Here is a 17,204-nt window from a genome sequence, read left to right on the forward strand (position 1 = left end):
TTCTCCCTACTCTTTTTCATTGTAAAACATAACTAACGCAGGAAGAGAAGATGGTGTAGTGTACCGATCCCCTAGGTTTAACAGATCTGGTTTGCATTATTCCCTCCATTTGGCTAACAAAATTTTGTTGTTGAAGAATGGGAAAGTAAATTACAAGTAAATACTTTAGCTTTCATCTCTAAAATATAAGGCCCTTGTTCTACATGACTCTAATCCCTGATTATATGGTTGATAAGAGGCTGGCTTCAGTGGGGTGCCGGAGGAGAAACCGAATTATTCCTAACAAATACACGTACTGTTATTTCTTCTTAACCATGTTCTGGGGTGGGTAGGAAAATAGCACTGCTGCCCACGTGTATTTTATAGTTTGGGGCTCAAATAGAAATGGTTAGTTCTGTGTATCATAGTAATATTTTACGAATGTAGTGTCTTAGAGCTTTAAAAGTTTATGGATCTTTTAAATCTTCCTGAGGACCCTGTAGCTTAGGTGTCCAAGCCCCCCCCCCCCCCCCCCCGCCAGGTTACCTGCTCCTCAAGTCGCATGGTTATTAGTAGGAAGTGAATGACTTGGTGCTGGAACCCAAGCTTCTGACCACAAGTTCATTGATCTCTCCAGGATATCCAAGTGCTCTCCCCCGTGTCGAATTTCGAGAGCTGCCTCAGTTTAGGAATCTCTGTGGGATGTGCTCTTTCCTCGCCATTCCCCTGCTGCTGCCCCCTGGGGACCCTCCTCTGCTATCTCAGCTGACAGTAGCTTCCCAGTTGGCCTTGCTTCTAGCCTCTCTCCCGCCTTGAGACTCTAGTGTCGCCTTGAGACTCCAGTGTCGTGGAAGCGGCAGTCTGCGCTGAAAACGCCTGCGAGTCTTTGCTGCCGGCGGGGCGAGGTCTCCCTGAAGAGCAAGTCCCGCAAAGATCTTCTCCGCTCAGTTCCACGCTTCCCCTTCAGCCTCAGTTTCCCGTACTTTCTCCTCTGCTCCCCACACTGCGGCCCGCCCTCCTGCACAGTTGATAATCGTTTACGCTTCCATACTGTGCTCACTCTGTTCTCTGAGAACTTCGTTCCTCTCTGTTTCAAGAGCTCCTTTTCTAAGCAAATATAGTCACTTATTTCCATTTCTTTGTGTCCTCGGTTATGTGTGTCTGACAGATAGTTAGTACCGACTACATGCTGGGCTGCGGTGGGCTGCAGCGGAGAAGAGAACACGTGATTATCGCCTGAACCGGAAATTCACAGACTAGCGGCGTGAGCTGCTTCAAGGCAGGACCTTGTTCTCTTTACTTCGGTGCCACCGCTGCCGGCACATACCTGCCAGATAGCAGACCTTAGCGCTTATTATTAAAGAAGAGTACTTGTAAGAGAGTCTTTGCAAAAAATAACTTGAGAATCAGAGTGCTATGGTTAGGACTTTTCGTCGAATGATTGCCTTAAAAAAAAAAAACAAAACTTAGAATTTACCAAGAATTGTGATACTTGTATCCCTTTTTAGTTATTGTACCCAGCTAGAGCATTGGTTGTCCATCAGATAATATCCTGTCTTGTCTTAGTTCTAATGTTTCCATACCTTTAGAATATCTTGAACAGTTTTTAAAAGGTAAGCAGTTTCAAAACAATTTACTGTTGACTTTTCTTTGTCTTCTGTGTTGTCTTGTTTAGTTACAGGTAGCCTTACGTGTGAAATGTACATGAGTAAACAGTCCTTTTAAAGTGTGAATTAATCTTTATCTTATACTTTTATAGGTGTGTATATTTCCAAATACTCAGACTGTCTTCATGCAAGACCATGGTATCATGGGAAGTCTGGTTATGTTGTAATTTTTAACCTAATTAAGGTAAAGCCCAAATGCACTTCTATGTAATTTTTCTTTTAAAACTAAAGGTTATCAGTCTGTGGTAATGTTCTTTGCAGATCATTTGCATCATAGTCACCGGAGACAGCTATAAATTCAGAAAAGATAACGCTATTCTTGCTTTCCTTTAAAGATAAAGCTTTTTTGTTCATTTGATAGATGATCTATGAATATGTCTTTAAAAAACAAAACAGGGGCGCCTGGGTGGCTCAGTGGGTTAAAGCCTCTGCCTTCGGCTCGGGTCATGATCCCAGGGTCCTGGGATCGAACCCCGCATCGGGCTCTCTGCTCCGCGGAGCGCCTGCTTCTTCCTCTCTCTCTGCCTGCCTCCCTGGCTGCTTGTGATCTCTCTCTGTCAAATGAATAAATAAAATCTTTAAAAAATAAATAAATAAATAAATAAAAAATAAAAAACAAAACAACTTTCAAAGTAATACATAGGTAATCAGTAAAAAGCATTCCTCTCATCCTGGCCTACACTGGTCACTTTTTAAATGTTAAATAACATAAGTTGCAACCTGTAAAAACAATGTGATTACAGTTATAAGAGGAACTGAGAAAGCAACTTTTCCTTTTCTGGTTTAAATTGTTGATGTTAGAGAACCTTATTTCCTTTATCCCTACAGCATCCAGACCTGTTCACAGTTTTATGCAGCGTCTATAACTGCTGATCTCAGAAATTCTTAAATACCCTCAAATAGTTTAGTATGAGTGAATCGCACAATTTAATAGTTTTTACTCAAGTAGTTCCTAGGAAAACTCTGACCCTAGAGAGTGGTGGGCTTTGTGAGAACATACTCTGTGGTCTCGTTTTGTTTTTTGCTTCATTTTTAGCTTTCTTACTGTCCTGAGTTCTCTGATTATAAACCAATACTACTGATGTGTTTTTTTGAATGTGAACTGTTCACATTCTAAAGTTTGTCCCCGAGAACTGGAGGGACGGTAGCATCACACTGGCGGGGGATCCCAGCTCCTGCTCCCTCTGTTCTCCCGCAGGGGAGCTCGTGGAGTAGATGGGCCGCTGGCTCCCATAATCCTCGTTCAGTGTCATGCCTCTGTCAGATTGTGCTTCGTGCTGGGATTCTTGGCCTTGTAACCCCCTGTCTGGTGGCTACTGCTGGTCAGTTTTTACCTATATGCTCTCAGTTCTCCTTACTGTACTGCTCAAAAGCCAGCCATGCCCGACATACTGGCCATCATAAAGTGTTGGAGAGGGTGAAGATACAGGTTGTGATTGCTCACTGAGAACTACCATTTATATTCTTTGGCTTCTTATTATTGCCCCTGGTGGTCCTATGAATGAAGAGGCACGACCTTAACACCCCTCCACCCCCAAATTAGATTCTTCCTATAAAGATAAAAATAAAAGTTCCCTATAATTTTACCTCATTTTGGTATATATTTTGTGTATTTTGCCACGTCATTATAGTACTCACAACAGCTTTTAAAATCATTGTATGTTATTTCATTGTATGGAAACTTGACTACCTTCCCCTCCTTCGCTCCAAAAGACACATAACTCCTGATGAAGAGAAATCTGTAATCGGAAGTACTATCGACTGTTCAGTTACTGGGTCTGGCTAAGCACTTTACTGTATATTTGCTCCTTGCTGATTTACTGGGTCCTGGCATGATAGAAATACCTTTATCTAAAAACTACAATTGGTATCTTAATACTTCAGTTTGGGAACTCATCTTGTGAAATTTTAGATTTCACTTGTCACCTTTTATGTTACAGTCATTGACTAAGCTAATCTGTTCAGTTGGTGGGCTCTGTAATTTTTCTTTTACCGAAATGGTTCTCTTAAATTTGGGATGATTCATGTACTCCTTTCATGATGTGATAAAAGCTGTGATCATTTACCTCAGAAAGATGCCCATACATAGCAAATTTTTAAATGCAATATTAAGAGGCTAACGGGTAATTAAAACTATTGTTGGCCTTAAGACAATTCTCTAAGAACCATAGTTGTTAACACAGTTTGTTTGAAACACATCCACATCCTTACTTATTAGGCTACGTTTAAATGAATCCTAGAGTAAGATTATTGCCTTTGGAAGCCATCTGATTAGTCTTAATATTTTTATTCTAGGGAAGAGTCAAGTTTGTGTCTGAGAATTATACCACTAACTATACTAGCCCATCTTCTGGCTATGATTGCCACGTGGCTGCAAATACTAACAAGGTTTCTCACAAGACGAGTCATTTTCGCGCATTTGAACTGAGTCAGGTATCGTCACCTGGGAATAAATCATTCCCGAATTACATTTCTGAATCTAATGTATTAAATGTCAGCACTGGGTGGAGTTGAGAGAGAAACTTGGTGCCGACGGCGTTCCACAGTGCTACTCTGATAATCCGTATTTCTTTTCTTCCAGTATTACCTCTATGAAGTTTCAGGCAGCTCGGTTACTGAGCGACCCAGGCAGGTCTGTCCCTACATTATCGTAGCTTTCCACTACAGGGAGCCTAAAACAATGGCAGCATCAGCCCATAAAAGCATGTAAGTAATTATGCACATACTTTGTTTTACTGGATCTGTTCTGTTTGCTCTTATAAACATGCCTTTCCTTTTTCCCTAGATTTGAACTCGGTGAAAATGGTAAGACATTGTTTAATTGGTTCTTTTATGTTTCTTAAGTAAATGTTTTGCTCATAAATAATCGGTTTCTTTCTTCCTCATTTCTTAAAGCTCTGTCCTCTTCGTGGCAAGGCAAATTAATTGTTCAAGGCTATTTGCTGTGTGATATAACTCTTTGGTCCTCTGACGGTACAGCTGTTCCAACACAAATGTAAGAGTCCGTGTCCTTTACTGTTAGATTTTTTTTTTTTTAATTCTCATTTTGAAGTCTTGTTTGTTGGTACTGGTGTGAAACAAAGCAATTGACTTGGTTTTTAATTAGAGTACTTTGGGGTTGATGTATAGAGCACAGGAAACTTAAATTCAGGTCCAAATTCTGACCTTGGCTTTGAAATAGTTCTGTAATCTTTGATAAACCACTTTGGAAGTTTTAGTGTCTTAATCCACTCATGAGAATATGACCTCACAGACAGAAATGAATTGATGCTAGATGTTTGACTTTCCCGAGACACAGATTGGATTTGCCTAGATAGCAGATGCAGCAGATAGGCCCTATTATTGGCTCTTTATTAAGAGTTGCAGGAGCTGATTTTCCTAGACCACTCTTAAGTAGGGTAGCTATTACATATATTTGCATTTCTTTAAAAAGATTTTATTTATTTATTTGACAGAGATCACAAGTAGGCAGAGAGGCAGGCAGAGAGAGAGAGGAGGAAGCAGGCTCTCCGCAGAGCAGAGAGCCCGATGCTGGGCTTGATCCCAGGACTCTGGGATCATGACCTGAGCCGAAAGCAGAGGCTTTAACCCACTGAGCCACTCAGGCACTCCTATATATTTGCATTTTAATGAATTATGTGCTTCTGGGGCACTGTGAAGAGCATCTTATGAAATGTTTTTATTTAGTCTGTTCTTAGTTTGTACCCCAAACTATTGAAAGATAGACCTGTTTTGTTGAAATACAAGCTGAAAACAAGTGTGCTGTCAGAATTCATTTTCTTTCTGTTGACTGACCTGTTTTAAGAGGGAGGATTGAAGATTATTACAATCCAGAGAGTAAAGTAAGAATTCTGTGAATAGGGGTACTGGGGGGGCTCAGTTGGCTGACCGATTCTTGATTTTGGCTCAGGTCATGATGTCAGAGCTGTGAGATTGAGCCCTGCATTGGACTCCATGCTGGGCATGGAGCCTGCTTAAGATTCTCTCCCTCTCCCTCTGACTGTGACCCCCACGCTCCATCCCCTGCACCTGCACATGCTCTCCCTCAAAACAAAACAAAACAAACAAAAAAACGAATTCTGTAAATAAATAAGTGGGCGAGCTGGGAAAGTTCATTGTCACTGCGGAGTACAGCTAATGAGTGTAGGGAGAAGTGGCTAGAACCATTAACTAAATGGTTAACATCGTCAGCAGTGGAATAAATGTCCTGTGTTTCCTAACAGTATGCATCGAGAATGACACAGTGTCACTTGGGTGGTATTCCTGCCAATCTAACCAGCAGGAAACATCAGACATACCCAGATTGAGGGACGTTCGCAGAATACACGGTTTATTCCTCAAAAATACCAAGGTCATTAAAGATAAAGATTGAGAGACTGTCCAGATTGAAGGTGATTAAAAAGACCTAACTAAATACAGTGTGTAATCCTGGACTGGATGGTAAAACAGAAGAAAATTCATTTTCTTTTGCTATAAAGCCCCTTAGTGAGATAGTTGGCAAAATTTGAATTAGGTCTATAAGTTAATTAATGGAACCATATCATTATTAATTTCTTAATTTCATTAATTGTTCTGTGGTTACATAGGCAAATGTCCTTTTTTAAAGACACAGAGACGTAGTTAGGGGCAAGGGAGGGCATTTATAAGTCTACAAGTATTTGAAAGTGAGTTTTCAAAGAAAAGTCAGGGGAAGTGGTGCAAATGTCTGAATGTAGTTCATTCAGTGGTATGGCACGGTAAGCAGTTCACTATTGTCAAAAGTTGTCAACTCTTACATAGCGTAATTTTTTGAAAATTCTCATTCTAGTATGCATAATTTTTGATTCATCTAGATATTTTGTTAATCTCAAAAATACACACATTCAAAAAATGCAAACATATTTGAAGACTGTGGTCTGTGGGGTCATATATTTGAAAATATACTTATAAATATTCACATTTGATTCAGATTTTATCAATTTAAGGACTTTCTTGTTATGATATTTTTGTTTGCATTTATATTAGAAAATAAAAAATTGTGAAGCTGTAGTTTAAATGTTCATTAAATGGCGTGGTATTGTTTTGTTTTAGACCACACGAACTAGATTTTAAGTATGTAATGAAAGTGTCATCTTTGAAGAAAAAACTACCAGAAGCTGCCTTTAGAAAACAGAATTACCTGGAACAAAAAGGTCTGTTCAGATGTAATGATACACTGCACACCCTGGGCTTTGTTCAGTTTTTTTCATAGGTCACGTGCACATGCATATACACACTGTTGTGGTTTTGCCCTAAGTGATTTGCAGAAGGGCCTTTCGTTAGAGTTGTAGGGTTGCCGTGATTTAGTTCCTTGGAGGCTAACTAGAAACCAAAAGGTAGTTTCATCTAATGTGGCAGAGACTAGCTTTACTATAGGACCCTGAGGGAGTTCAGCAGAGAAATGCTTAAAACAGTTGGAAACTCATAACAAAGCCTTTGAAGGAGAACAGAGGTTTTGTGGTGATGGTGTTTATTTATTTATATACTTCTAACTGAAGAAAAAAAGCAGAAAACATGCAAAGGAAATTCCTGGTCATTTAGATTAATTCATGGAACATTGATGTTTATATTATTTATATAGTATATATGTGTCTTGTTAATTCCTACAGTAGAGTCCCTGATATTGAAAGCACTGTTTCACGTACTTGACACAGTAACTTCGTATTGAGGAGTTTTGTAACAAAGACCATTGAATGTTAAATGTTTTTTAAGGAGTATTTCTAGTTCTTTCATCCTTTTAACATATAAAATGAAAAACTTGGTTATTAAAAAAGCATAATAGCATTTTAAAGTAAGAAATGTTCCGTTTTTCTGATTTGCTCCGTAGTCTGTTGCCGAGATTTGTGCTTCAGGATGTATGAGGTGGAGCTGGCGAACAAATGCGGGGGAAAAGTAGATAAACTAACAGAGTACATCAAAAATAAGCAATTGGTAAGAATCACTGATTTAAAATATAATTATTATCTTTTCCTTGAATAAAGAAATTGCTATCTCATTATTCGTTGACTATGCCTGGAGTGACTTAGGATTTTCATCATTCAGTATGTGACATATTCTTAACAGTTATTGTCTAATATTTTCATCCCCCTTTGGGTCTCAGTTTACTTTCGTGTCTCACTGGTCAGTTTGTACTCCTGATTTTAAGAATAAGAGGACAGTTTTCCCCAAATCCTTTGTTGTTGTTGTTGTTGTTGTTATTGTTTTATGACAGAAGAATTGAGTAGATCCCTAGCGTTTCTGAATTAATCAAAGGACCACTTGTGAGATGCTTCTTTAAAAGTGACCTGTGTTGATCTCTAGGTATGTAAGGAAAAAAGTGAAATCAAATGCTGGTGCTCCCACCGTTTCCATATTGTAGAAAGTAACATGCTAGTGAGACGTATGTAACAATCCAGAGACTTCTATCCCTTTTGTCAACCAGGGCTCCTCAGTGTGGGGAATGAGTAGATGCTGACCTTTTATGGGTGAGACCTCAGCATCCCAGGGAAGATGGTGTGAGTGTGGGATGGCGATCTAAACATGTGAGCCCGTTAGTGGCAGGCTGGACTGTCCCCGGAGTAGACAGCAAGAAATCAGAAATGACAATAAGACCCATGGACAAGCTGTGAAGATAAAGGGTCTTGGGCCACTTGGAATTACTTGTGAGGGTGACTCAAGCTGGCTTAAGCAGTAACAGGACTGAACAGGCTTCTTTTCAGTTCTAGGTGGTAAGGCCAGTTCAAGCACGGTTTGCTCAGGCCTCTGGGTTTCACCTCCCGCTGCTCTTACGCTAGTTTGTCCCGTGGCTGCTGCCGGGGGCGACGTGCTTCCTCTGTGCGTCTGGAGACACACGGGAGCCCCTCCTCACCTTCACTTAATTTTCATTAGGCTGGTGTGTGTCATCTGCATGTCCCTCGTCCAGTAGTTGACAGGGAGTGGGGTCCCCTGACCTGTGCAGGGCACCGGAGCCCACCTGCCAACATGGGGTCCGGGGTCTGGGGTCGGTCCTGCGGAGTCTGTGGTGCTGCCCCTCAGCGCAGAGGAACCGGCTGGGCGCGGCCGATGCTGAGCGGGTGGCCGTCAAGTGTCTGCCGGGGGACAGAGGCCGTGTTGTTCTGCAGTAACACAGTCCGTTTTCTGCTTGGAAATTAAATGGAAGAGAGTCCCGGGATGTTTTCAGAACATTCATGAAGTGACTTTCTAAGTGCAGATGATATCCAGAGTAGCAGCGACCTGATTGCACACATCACAGATCAGTCACATCAGATCCTTCCTCCTCAGTGTCTATGCTTTTTCTTCTTCTTTTTTTTTTTTTAATATTTTTTAAGTTTTTATTTTAATTTCAGTTGGTTAACATACAATGTAGTATTAGTTTCAGGTGTACAATATAGTGACTCAGCCCTTCCGTACAACACCCGGTGCTCGTCACAACAGGTGTGCTCCTTCATCCCTGTCCCCGATTTCCCCTCCCCCCCACCACACCCAGCAGGGTGTTCTCTAGCGTTAAGAGTCCGTTTCTTGTCTTTTTTGTTTCTGTCTCTTTCCCCTTTGCTTACTTGTTTTGTTTCTTAAATTCCACACGTTGGGTGAAATCATAAGGTGTTTGTCTTTCTCTGACTTGCTTCACTTAGCAAGTCTCTAGCTCCCATGCTTTTTTTTCTTGCCTCATCACTGTATGAGTAATTTTTACATATCTGGCCCCCCACCTAGACATTGAGTTTCTTAAGGGAGTTATCATATCTTAAGTATCTGTGTATAGAGGGTAAACAATAGATGCCCCTTAAATAAAGTGTATGTGGGCTTGTACCTGGAACACTGACCTTCAAGAACGGTGCAGACCAAGGTCTCTTTTTAACAGGGTGCTAAGGACATGTATGGCTGTATTTTTCTGTGTGTAAATGGAAGAGTCCAGTAGATACATAAAAGATTGTATCATTTCTCCCCACAAAGGTTAAAATAGGAACTTTAGCCCTTACAGTACATATTCTGAGAGACGAATAAGATACATACTTCTGTTTTATTTGTACATTTCATGTGTATCCCAAAACTAAAATGCAGAACAATGTAGAGCTAACTCCCTTATTACTTTTTACAGCAGTAGAAAATGAAGCCAGAATTATACCTGCAATTTACTAGATACCAAAGCTCTGTGTATATATAACTACTGGTGTATTTACTCAGTAATTCTTTCTTTAGTCCCTTCTGTGCATCAGAAGCACAGATACAAATACAGTCCCTGCCATCAAAGAATGTGTAAGACTGGAAGAAACAAAACAGAAACTGTCAGGTGCCCAGGGGCTATCACAGAAGCCTGTGAAGTGATTATTCCTGTGGATGTAATCATCGGAATTCTTTTTTTCACACTTTGTTATTGAGTAATGTGTTGATTCCCCATATTTGTAGGCTTTATGACCTATCAATCTTTGAAAAAGAATGTTTTCTCACTGTATTCTAAAAAAAAAAAAAAATGGTGTGTTTTGTTTAGGTTTCTTTTTTAACTGAAAAATTACTATACGAATATTGGATTTCCTCTTTGTTATGGACATACTTTTGAGATGGTGATGAATGGAAAGCTGTTATCTTTATGATTTACAATGGCAGATTTTAGGTAACTTCCCCACTATCTGGGGGAAAATTCCCAGAGTTACTGGAAACATGAAAATTTCAGGATTTTTTTTTTCCTTGAACCCCTGGAGACTGTCGTAGAGGGAAACAAGAAGAATTTATTTTTATCTGCATCTCGTGTTGCCACAGGACCGGATTATTTTATTTTCTATTATTTTCTTCTCTTACGATGCAGTAGAAAGAATTATTTTATTGGATGGCGTCTTCCAGTCTTGAGTTCCAGGATTCTGTGATATTTTTTGTGTAGACATGAGCTTAAATCGCTAATCCCAGGTCTGAGTCACCTTGAACTTGTAGTGGCTGAAGGTAACAGATGGACTATTTGGACAGCAGGATGAAATGTCAAGCATCTTAATGAAAAAACTGAAGTGTCGTTTCTAATTGATTTGTTACATAGTTGAACACTGTGCTAAAACCAGCCTTGATGTTCCAGTTCTTATATGTAGGTCTCACAGGGCCAAGATTATTTGAGCAGTAAGAAATTTGCAGTTTGTTACTGGAGACAAAATTTCTCCTGATTCTCACAAACACTAACATTTCAAGAATTGTTTTGCAGAGTGTGGTAGAGGGAGAAGGAGAGAGGGACTGAACCTTTTTCAATTTTTTTTTTCCCCCAATGTTTAAGGCAATCATCAAATGCTTAAAAGATCGGGGGCTTTTCATCTTATTTACCTCATCAGCCTTAATACCAGAAACAAGTAAGGACAACTTTTTTGAAAAACTTTTTCAGTATGTTCATTTTTGTTCTATAAGATCAACAGTCTAACTTTCTTATGATGTTCATTCTGTGTAGATTTTAGAGATGAGCAGATGGGTCTGCGTGGGTTACATTTATTCCATCCATCCCTTCCAGCAGGTAAGGACACACACGGTCTGGGGGATATTTTTCAGTCTTCATCGTGACTTCTTAGCACCACTTGACCCTGCTAACTGTTTTCTGCTCTGAAGCCACTCTCCTTTTACCTCCCTGGGTGATCCCTCTTTATCTCCTCTGCACACCCAGCCTTTCCTCTGAGCTTCACATGCCCAAACTCAGGTGCCTGTTGACACGTTCACTTAGATGTCTCAGTTGATCTTCAAATTCAGCACGCCCTGAGTGGAACTCCCTGCAAGTTAACAGCAGAAGCTGGGGGATTCGGTCATCACCATCGACCTAGCAGATGGGACCTGTACAAACACAGCTCCCTCTGTCCAGATGCCTCCTCTCCTTCCCCCTCGTCAGCTGAAGTTGAGCCTTGTGGGACCACAGATTGGCTCATGGGGGCAAAAAAATGTTACTCTTACAGTGTATAAATAGGTGTAACTGCGGTATTGAAATTTCAGAAGGCACTCAGGAAACCAAGTCTGAAAGGGCTCTTTGGCAGGGGGAGGTAAGGACTAAAATCAGAGAAGCACCCCTTGAGCTTGTTACTCTCTCTGGTCCCCTTAATATCGCACTCTTGCTTCCTGCTACCACTCTTCCCTCAGTGCGACCTCCGGGCTTATCAGTAGTATCATTTCAGTATATCTTCGTATGATTATTTAATGCTTGCCTTTCTTGTAGTTTACTGTATCCCTATCACCTACGGGTGCCAGGCAGCTGAAAAATAGCAAATGTCGGAGCCCTTTTGACTCGGTCGGAAGTGCATAGGACTCTTGATCTCAGGGTTGTGAGTTCAAGCCCCGTGTTGGGTGTAGAGAATACTAAAAAAAAAGTAAATAAGCTTAAAAAAAATAACAGATGTTTGCTGAACAAATAAGTGAAAGTAAATGAGTCACTTCTTTTTGTCCTATGAGGATATTTCCTTCATATTTTATAATCACACTGTATATCTTTTTTTTTTTTTAAGATTTTATTTATTTATTTGACAGATCACAAGTAGGCAGAGAGGCAAGGGGTTGGCGATGGGGGAGGAAGCAGGCTCCCCACTGAGCAGAGAGCCCGATGCGGGGCTCGATCCCAGGACCCTGAGATCATGACCTGAGCTGAAGGCAGAGGCTCAACCCACTGAGCCACCCAGGTGCCCCCACATTGTATATCTTTAAACACAAAGTTCTATATAGTATTTATAAAACTACAACCAATACAAAAATGTTTTTAAAGTTGATTTGTTAGAAATTGTGTTCAGTTACTCAAAGCATAGAACGGTACTGCCCTACGCATCAGTTTGGACGAAGACGGACATCACCAGGTGTAAGAGCATAACGGCAGCAGCTCTGCGCCCTTCTCAAGCTCTGCCGTGTCCGCCGTCGTTCCAGGGCTGCCTCAGTGCCTCTGACAGCAGATCTGCGCGTAAGGGCTGCGCAGAGCAGACGGACTGAGACCTGGCTTTGCCTGCGGTCAGACAGCAGACTCCTGAGCTGCCTTCCAGCCCCAGTCCCTCACTGTCCCCCTCGCCTGCGAGAGCTCGGACCTCATCCTTATTTTATTATTTTTTTAATATTTTTATTTTTTAATTTTTTTGAAGATTTTATTTATTTATTCGACAGAGATCACAAGCAGGCAGAGAGGCAGGCAGAGAGAGAGAGGAGGAAGCAGGCTCCCTGCAGAGCAGAGAGCCCGATGCAGGGCTCGATCCCAGGACCCTGGGATCATGACCCGAGCCGAAGGTGCCACCCAGGCACCCCCATCCTTGTTTTTAAACATACTTCCAGCCAAATGAGGAACACTGGTCCCCACGCCACCAACAGTGGCGCAGCACAGGGCTCCTAACAGTGCACAGTGGATGGTTGCACTCTGCTCACATCCTCCTCTGTGGTCCTTGAGATACGTGGGAGCATTCAAAGGTTCAGAACCATGGGGGATTGTTTTCCTTTAAGATTTTTATTGATTTATTTGACAGAGACACAGCGAGAGAGGGAACACAAGCAGGGGGGAGTTGCAGAGGGAGAGGGAGAAGCAGGCTCCCCGCTGACCAGGGAGTGATGCAGGGCTCATTTCCAGGACCTCAGGATCATGACCTGAGCTGAAGGCAGGTGCTCAATGACTGAGCCGCCCAGGCAGCCCCTGGGGTGGTTTTAAATGCATACTTTGCCTAGCAGACTTTAAAAGTTCCTTTTCGTAGATTTGTTAAGTTTATTACAAATTTCTGTTTCCTCCTTGAAATACCTTCTTGAGATAACGAAGTTGTCTAGAAAAATACTACTTGATTTTGAACTGTTAGTTCTATATAAGAACTTTTTTATATGTTTCCTTCACTTGTTACTTTTTAAATGATGACCTACTCAAAGAAAGGGATTTTTATTTTAATGTCTAGCTACATTTTCCTGTTTATTCTTATTTGCTCTTCTTTTCCTTTACATAATACAGACTCAAGGTCAAGTGTATTCAGCTAGAACTAACTTGGTGTTTCTTAATTTTGCAGTTACTTTTTCTTTAAAAAGAGTGGCATGACTCAGTTCAGTAAACATGAGGCCATTGTCGTCTGTGGGTTTTTTTTCCTCAAGTTTTTATTTATTTGACAGAGACAAAGAGCACAGTAGGCAGAGTGGCAGGCAGAGGGAGAGGGAGAAGCAGGCTCCTTTGCTCAGCAGGGAGCCAACGCTGGACTCAATCCCAGGACCCTGAGATCATGACCTGAGCTGAAGGCAGATGCTTAACTAACTGAGCCACCCAGGCGCCCCATCTCTGTTTTTTTTGTTTGTTTGTTTGTTTTCTTTTTAATCTAAGAGTTACTGATGTCTTACCTTTCCTAGGACTTTATAAGCCACTTCCCAGTGACCTGACCTTTTCTCTTTTTTCTCCCTCTTACTATTTTCCTTTAGGTTATTGATTTGCTGAAAAAGTCACATTTCAGAGTGAGCCAAGGAAAGAGAGTGGAACACAAGAGTAGTCAGTTTAGTTAACTTACTTTTTAAAAAATGCTTATTTCATCTTAATGCCAATAGTAACCATGAAATTTTGGGGTTACTTAAAGATTTTACTTTCTGTAGGTCAGTAAGTTTGCATTGTAACTTTTTAGAAAGAATTTGAAGTTAGTTCAATAAGGTACAGATAAAATTAGACTGATTTTAAAAGCAGGAAATGAGCATTGAAAATACTTTAAAGCAAATCTGCGATGGCCCCTGAGCTCATGCTGGGCTCCTGGTCAGATGAGATGGAGCTGCCTTCCTCACTCTAACCCAGTGGTCGCACCAGAATCACTCATTTTTGGTTCACGAGCATGCGTGCGTGTGTGAGAGTGATTTCATGTAAATAGATCCATATATTCATTAAATGTACCCATAGGTCTTCTATTAATTGCCAGTTAAGTTCCCATCTGAAACACTACCATATTTAACCATCCCATAGTCTTGTAACCTAAAGCATCTTCTTCCTGCATGCTTTTGTAAAATTGGGAAAAAAAAAAAAAAAAAGATAAAACTTGAGGTTTGAATGTCTGTGTATATGTTTTAGGGCTGAAAGAATTGAAAGGTGAAGATGACATCTCATCGAAGGTGACACCTATTATACCTGCCCTTAATTGTGCCCTGTTAGAAGCAAAGAAGTCATTTACTGAAGAAGGAGTCTGTCCAAACACATTAGTAAAGCATAGTTTCCAAGAACTGTACAAGGCAGACAAAGGCCCTCCGTTGACCGCTGCTTCCCAAGATGGAATTCAAGAGACTGCATTCTTTGGCCAACTGTCCAATGGCTTTGACTTGGTTCCTCCAGCAGAAAAGTGCCCTTTACAGTCTTTAACTCAGTTGAAGTCTTATTTTTCAGATCCCAGTGGGTACGTTTTGGAAGTGTCTGCTGCGTTAGATTTCTTGGCAGAGCGTCCTCCGTCCCCTTGCATCTCAGATGGAGTTTGTGATGCCGGGTTTTCTTTAGTTATGACTCCAGATCCTGAATTTCTTGACTCCGAGGTGGAAGTAAGAAAAGAAACTGAAACCAAAAAGAATCCTGAAGAAATGTTTAAAGCCAGGCGGGGAGCTCTGGTTCCGTTAAGTGCAGCATCAAACCTGAGAGTTCAGCCTAAGAGAAAGGCAAGCACGCCGCCTGCTGTGCAGAGCAAAAGGGTGAACTTGTGCCGTCCCTTCCCCAAAAGAAATCCCGCCGGAGCGAGCAAGGGTTCGAGCTCTCCAACAACTCTCAAGTTAGTTAAAGGACCGTTGCTTCCCAAAAGAAAAAGAGGTAAGTACGGTTTCTGTGGGCTATGAAATGAGCATTAGTCGTAGCTGTGGTGCTCTCAGCACGGGTCCTGTCTGATGACGTGCCCCCCAGCTGGGCAGTATTGGGTAGAAGTTTGGTGGAAACACCAACATTTCTCTCTGGGGGATTTGTGTATTTGAGAAGCACCGATCCAGATGGCAGATGAAGATCAAGAAATAGGAAGAACTGTTAGATACCTTGAAAGCGCCCTCACCGAAGGCTCCTGTTTCATTTGTGAAGTGGTTCCAGCCTTCACTCACTTGCTGCCGCTGCATTCTAGGCTGTGGCGGCTCAGTGTCCGAGCTGTCCTGGGAAGAGGGATAAGGGTGGAAGGAGATGGTCTTCAAAGACCAGGCTCCCTGAGTGCGGCGGGAAGTGATAACCAGTAGTTTGCGCTTGTGTAAAGAGGGAAATTGAATGCTGGACTCTCCACACCTAAAGCAGCCTGGGGCAAGATTTCCTGTCCTTTGTGTGTTGTGTATCAGACTTAAAAATAGTCACCTGGATCCTGCCATAGACCTATTGAAATAGGCCTAGAGACCTGTATGTTGACACAGTTCTACAAATGGCTTGTTCCCCCCGTCAGTTGAGCGAGAACCAGAGTCTAGAGCCACTTAGTGTCTAGTCAGATGCGCCGAGGCAAACACAGCGCAGCAAACCACGTGATTCTGGCTTAGAGTCATCTTAGCTCTGTGTAGTGTAGTTTGCTTAAAAGCAGGGAACCACACGCTTCGTGGCCCCTTACAGAAGGGGTCAACCCGCTGTGGCGCAGGGCCCTCCAAGTGTTTACCTGTTGTCTCTGGCCACTGCACACCTGCTGGCAGACGTGAGCAGCTGTGACTGAGACCAAAGCTGAAAGTGCGTGCTGGCAGCCCTCCACAGAGAAGGCCTGCTAACCGGACGCATAATGTTTGGATTTAGAAATGTTGGTGTCTGAAGAGGAAAACATCAGAGCTATGTAGATCCTCAGGATTCTAGATAATCCAGGCTGTGCCCTGCGGTTTAACAGACAGTTATTTCTGGCTTACTGTAGCTTGAGAGATGAGGCGTGTATGTGCACTCGTACACGCGTGTGAGGACGACAGCAGGCACGGCGGCATAAAGCGGTGACTCGGACTGTACAGCTGCTTCCGAGTGCGCTCCCGGCCGGCCGTGCTGGGTTTCCGCGGCGCACGAACCAGTTTCCTCTGAGCTGCCAGATAGTCTGTCACCAGTGTACATGTTATCACTGTGTCTCTAGTGTTTTTAATTTCATCCCTGTAAGAAGTGTTTTATGTCATATAGTCTAGTGCAGATACGTACATGATTCACTGAAACAAAAATTTCAAAGAACATTCACCCCAATCTAGCATTTTCTCTTAGTGCAATTTAGCATTTTCTCTTCTGTTTCATTTAAGAAAGGATTCTGGTTGCAACCCATTAAACTTATTTTACAGTCCACCAATGAATTGTGCCTGCAAGTTTGAGAAACATGGCATTGACTGATGCAAATGGTCCCTGTAGGGTCACCTCGTTCCGTGTTTCTCTTCCCCTCCCAGACCTGGGTTGTGTGGGGTCTTCCCGCCTGTGCAGCTGCTAGGAGCCTCTCCTAGCTCTTGGTCCTCTCATCTTATTTTCTTTCTCTTCTCAGTTTAGTCTGAACTGTTTCCCTACTTGATTTATATTTTGCCTTTTTTGTGCTTAACTTTTTAGAAAATAGCTGGAGTAGAATGAGAAGTCTTGAAAATGAAACACATGTTGCTTTTTTACTTGTAATAGTTGAGTAGGGAGGACAGGAATTAGACCCGGGGAAGTGTACCACATTAAAGGTGTGTGAGGTTTTT

At 41.9% G+C, this 17,204-nt stretch overlaps 1 protein-coding gene across 2 annotated transcripts in view; it reads left to right on the forward strand.

The window, feature by feature from the left end:
- LOC111158630 (family with sequence similarity 208 member B) overlaps window positions 1-17,204 on the forward strand; it is a 78,054-nt gene that overhangs the window by 33,023 nt on the left and 27,827 nt on the right. For both annotated transcript variants that reach the window (XM_022520792.1, XM_022520793.1), the window contains exons 5-14: window positions 1,739-1,830; window positions 3,942-4,079; window positions 4,228-4,352; window positions 4,432-4,451; window positions 4,542-4,641; window positions 6,717-6,817; window positions 7,492-7,595; window positions 10,894-10,966; window positions 11,062-11,124; window positions 14,644-15,363. In XM_022520792.1, coding sequence (XP_022376500.1) covers window positions 1,739-1,830; window positions 3,942-4,079; window positions 4,228-4,352; window positions 4,432-4,451; window positions 4,542-4,641; window positions 6,717-6,817; window positions 7,492-7,595; window positions 10,894-10,966; window positions 11,062-11,124; window positions 14,644-15,363 — 1,536 coding nt within the window. The remainder of the gene's footprint in view (window positions 1-1,738; window positions 1,831-3,941; window positions 4,080-4,227; window positions 4,353-4,431; window positions 4,452-4,541; window positions 4,642-6,716; window positions 6,818-7,491; window positions 7,596-10,893; window positions 10,967-11,061; window positions 11,125-14,643; window positions 15,364-17,204) is intronic.

This window comes from Enhydra lutris, unplaced genomic scaffold (genome assembly GCF_002288905.1).
Source record: "Enhydra lutris kenyoni isolate GAN:26980312 unplaced genomic scaffold, ASM228890v2 scaffoldscaffold61, whole genome shotgun sequence".
Lineage (NCBI taxonomy): Eukaryota > Metazoa > Chordata > Mammalia > Carnivora > Mustelidae > Enhydra > Enhydra lutris.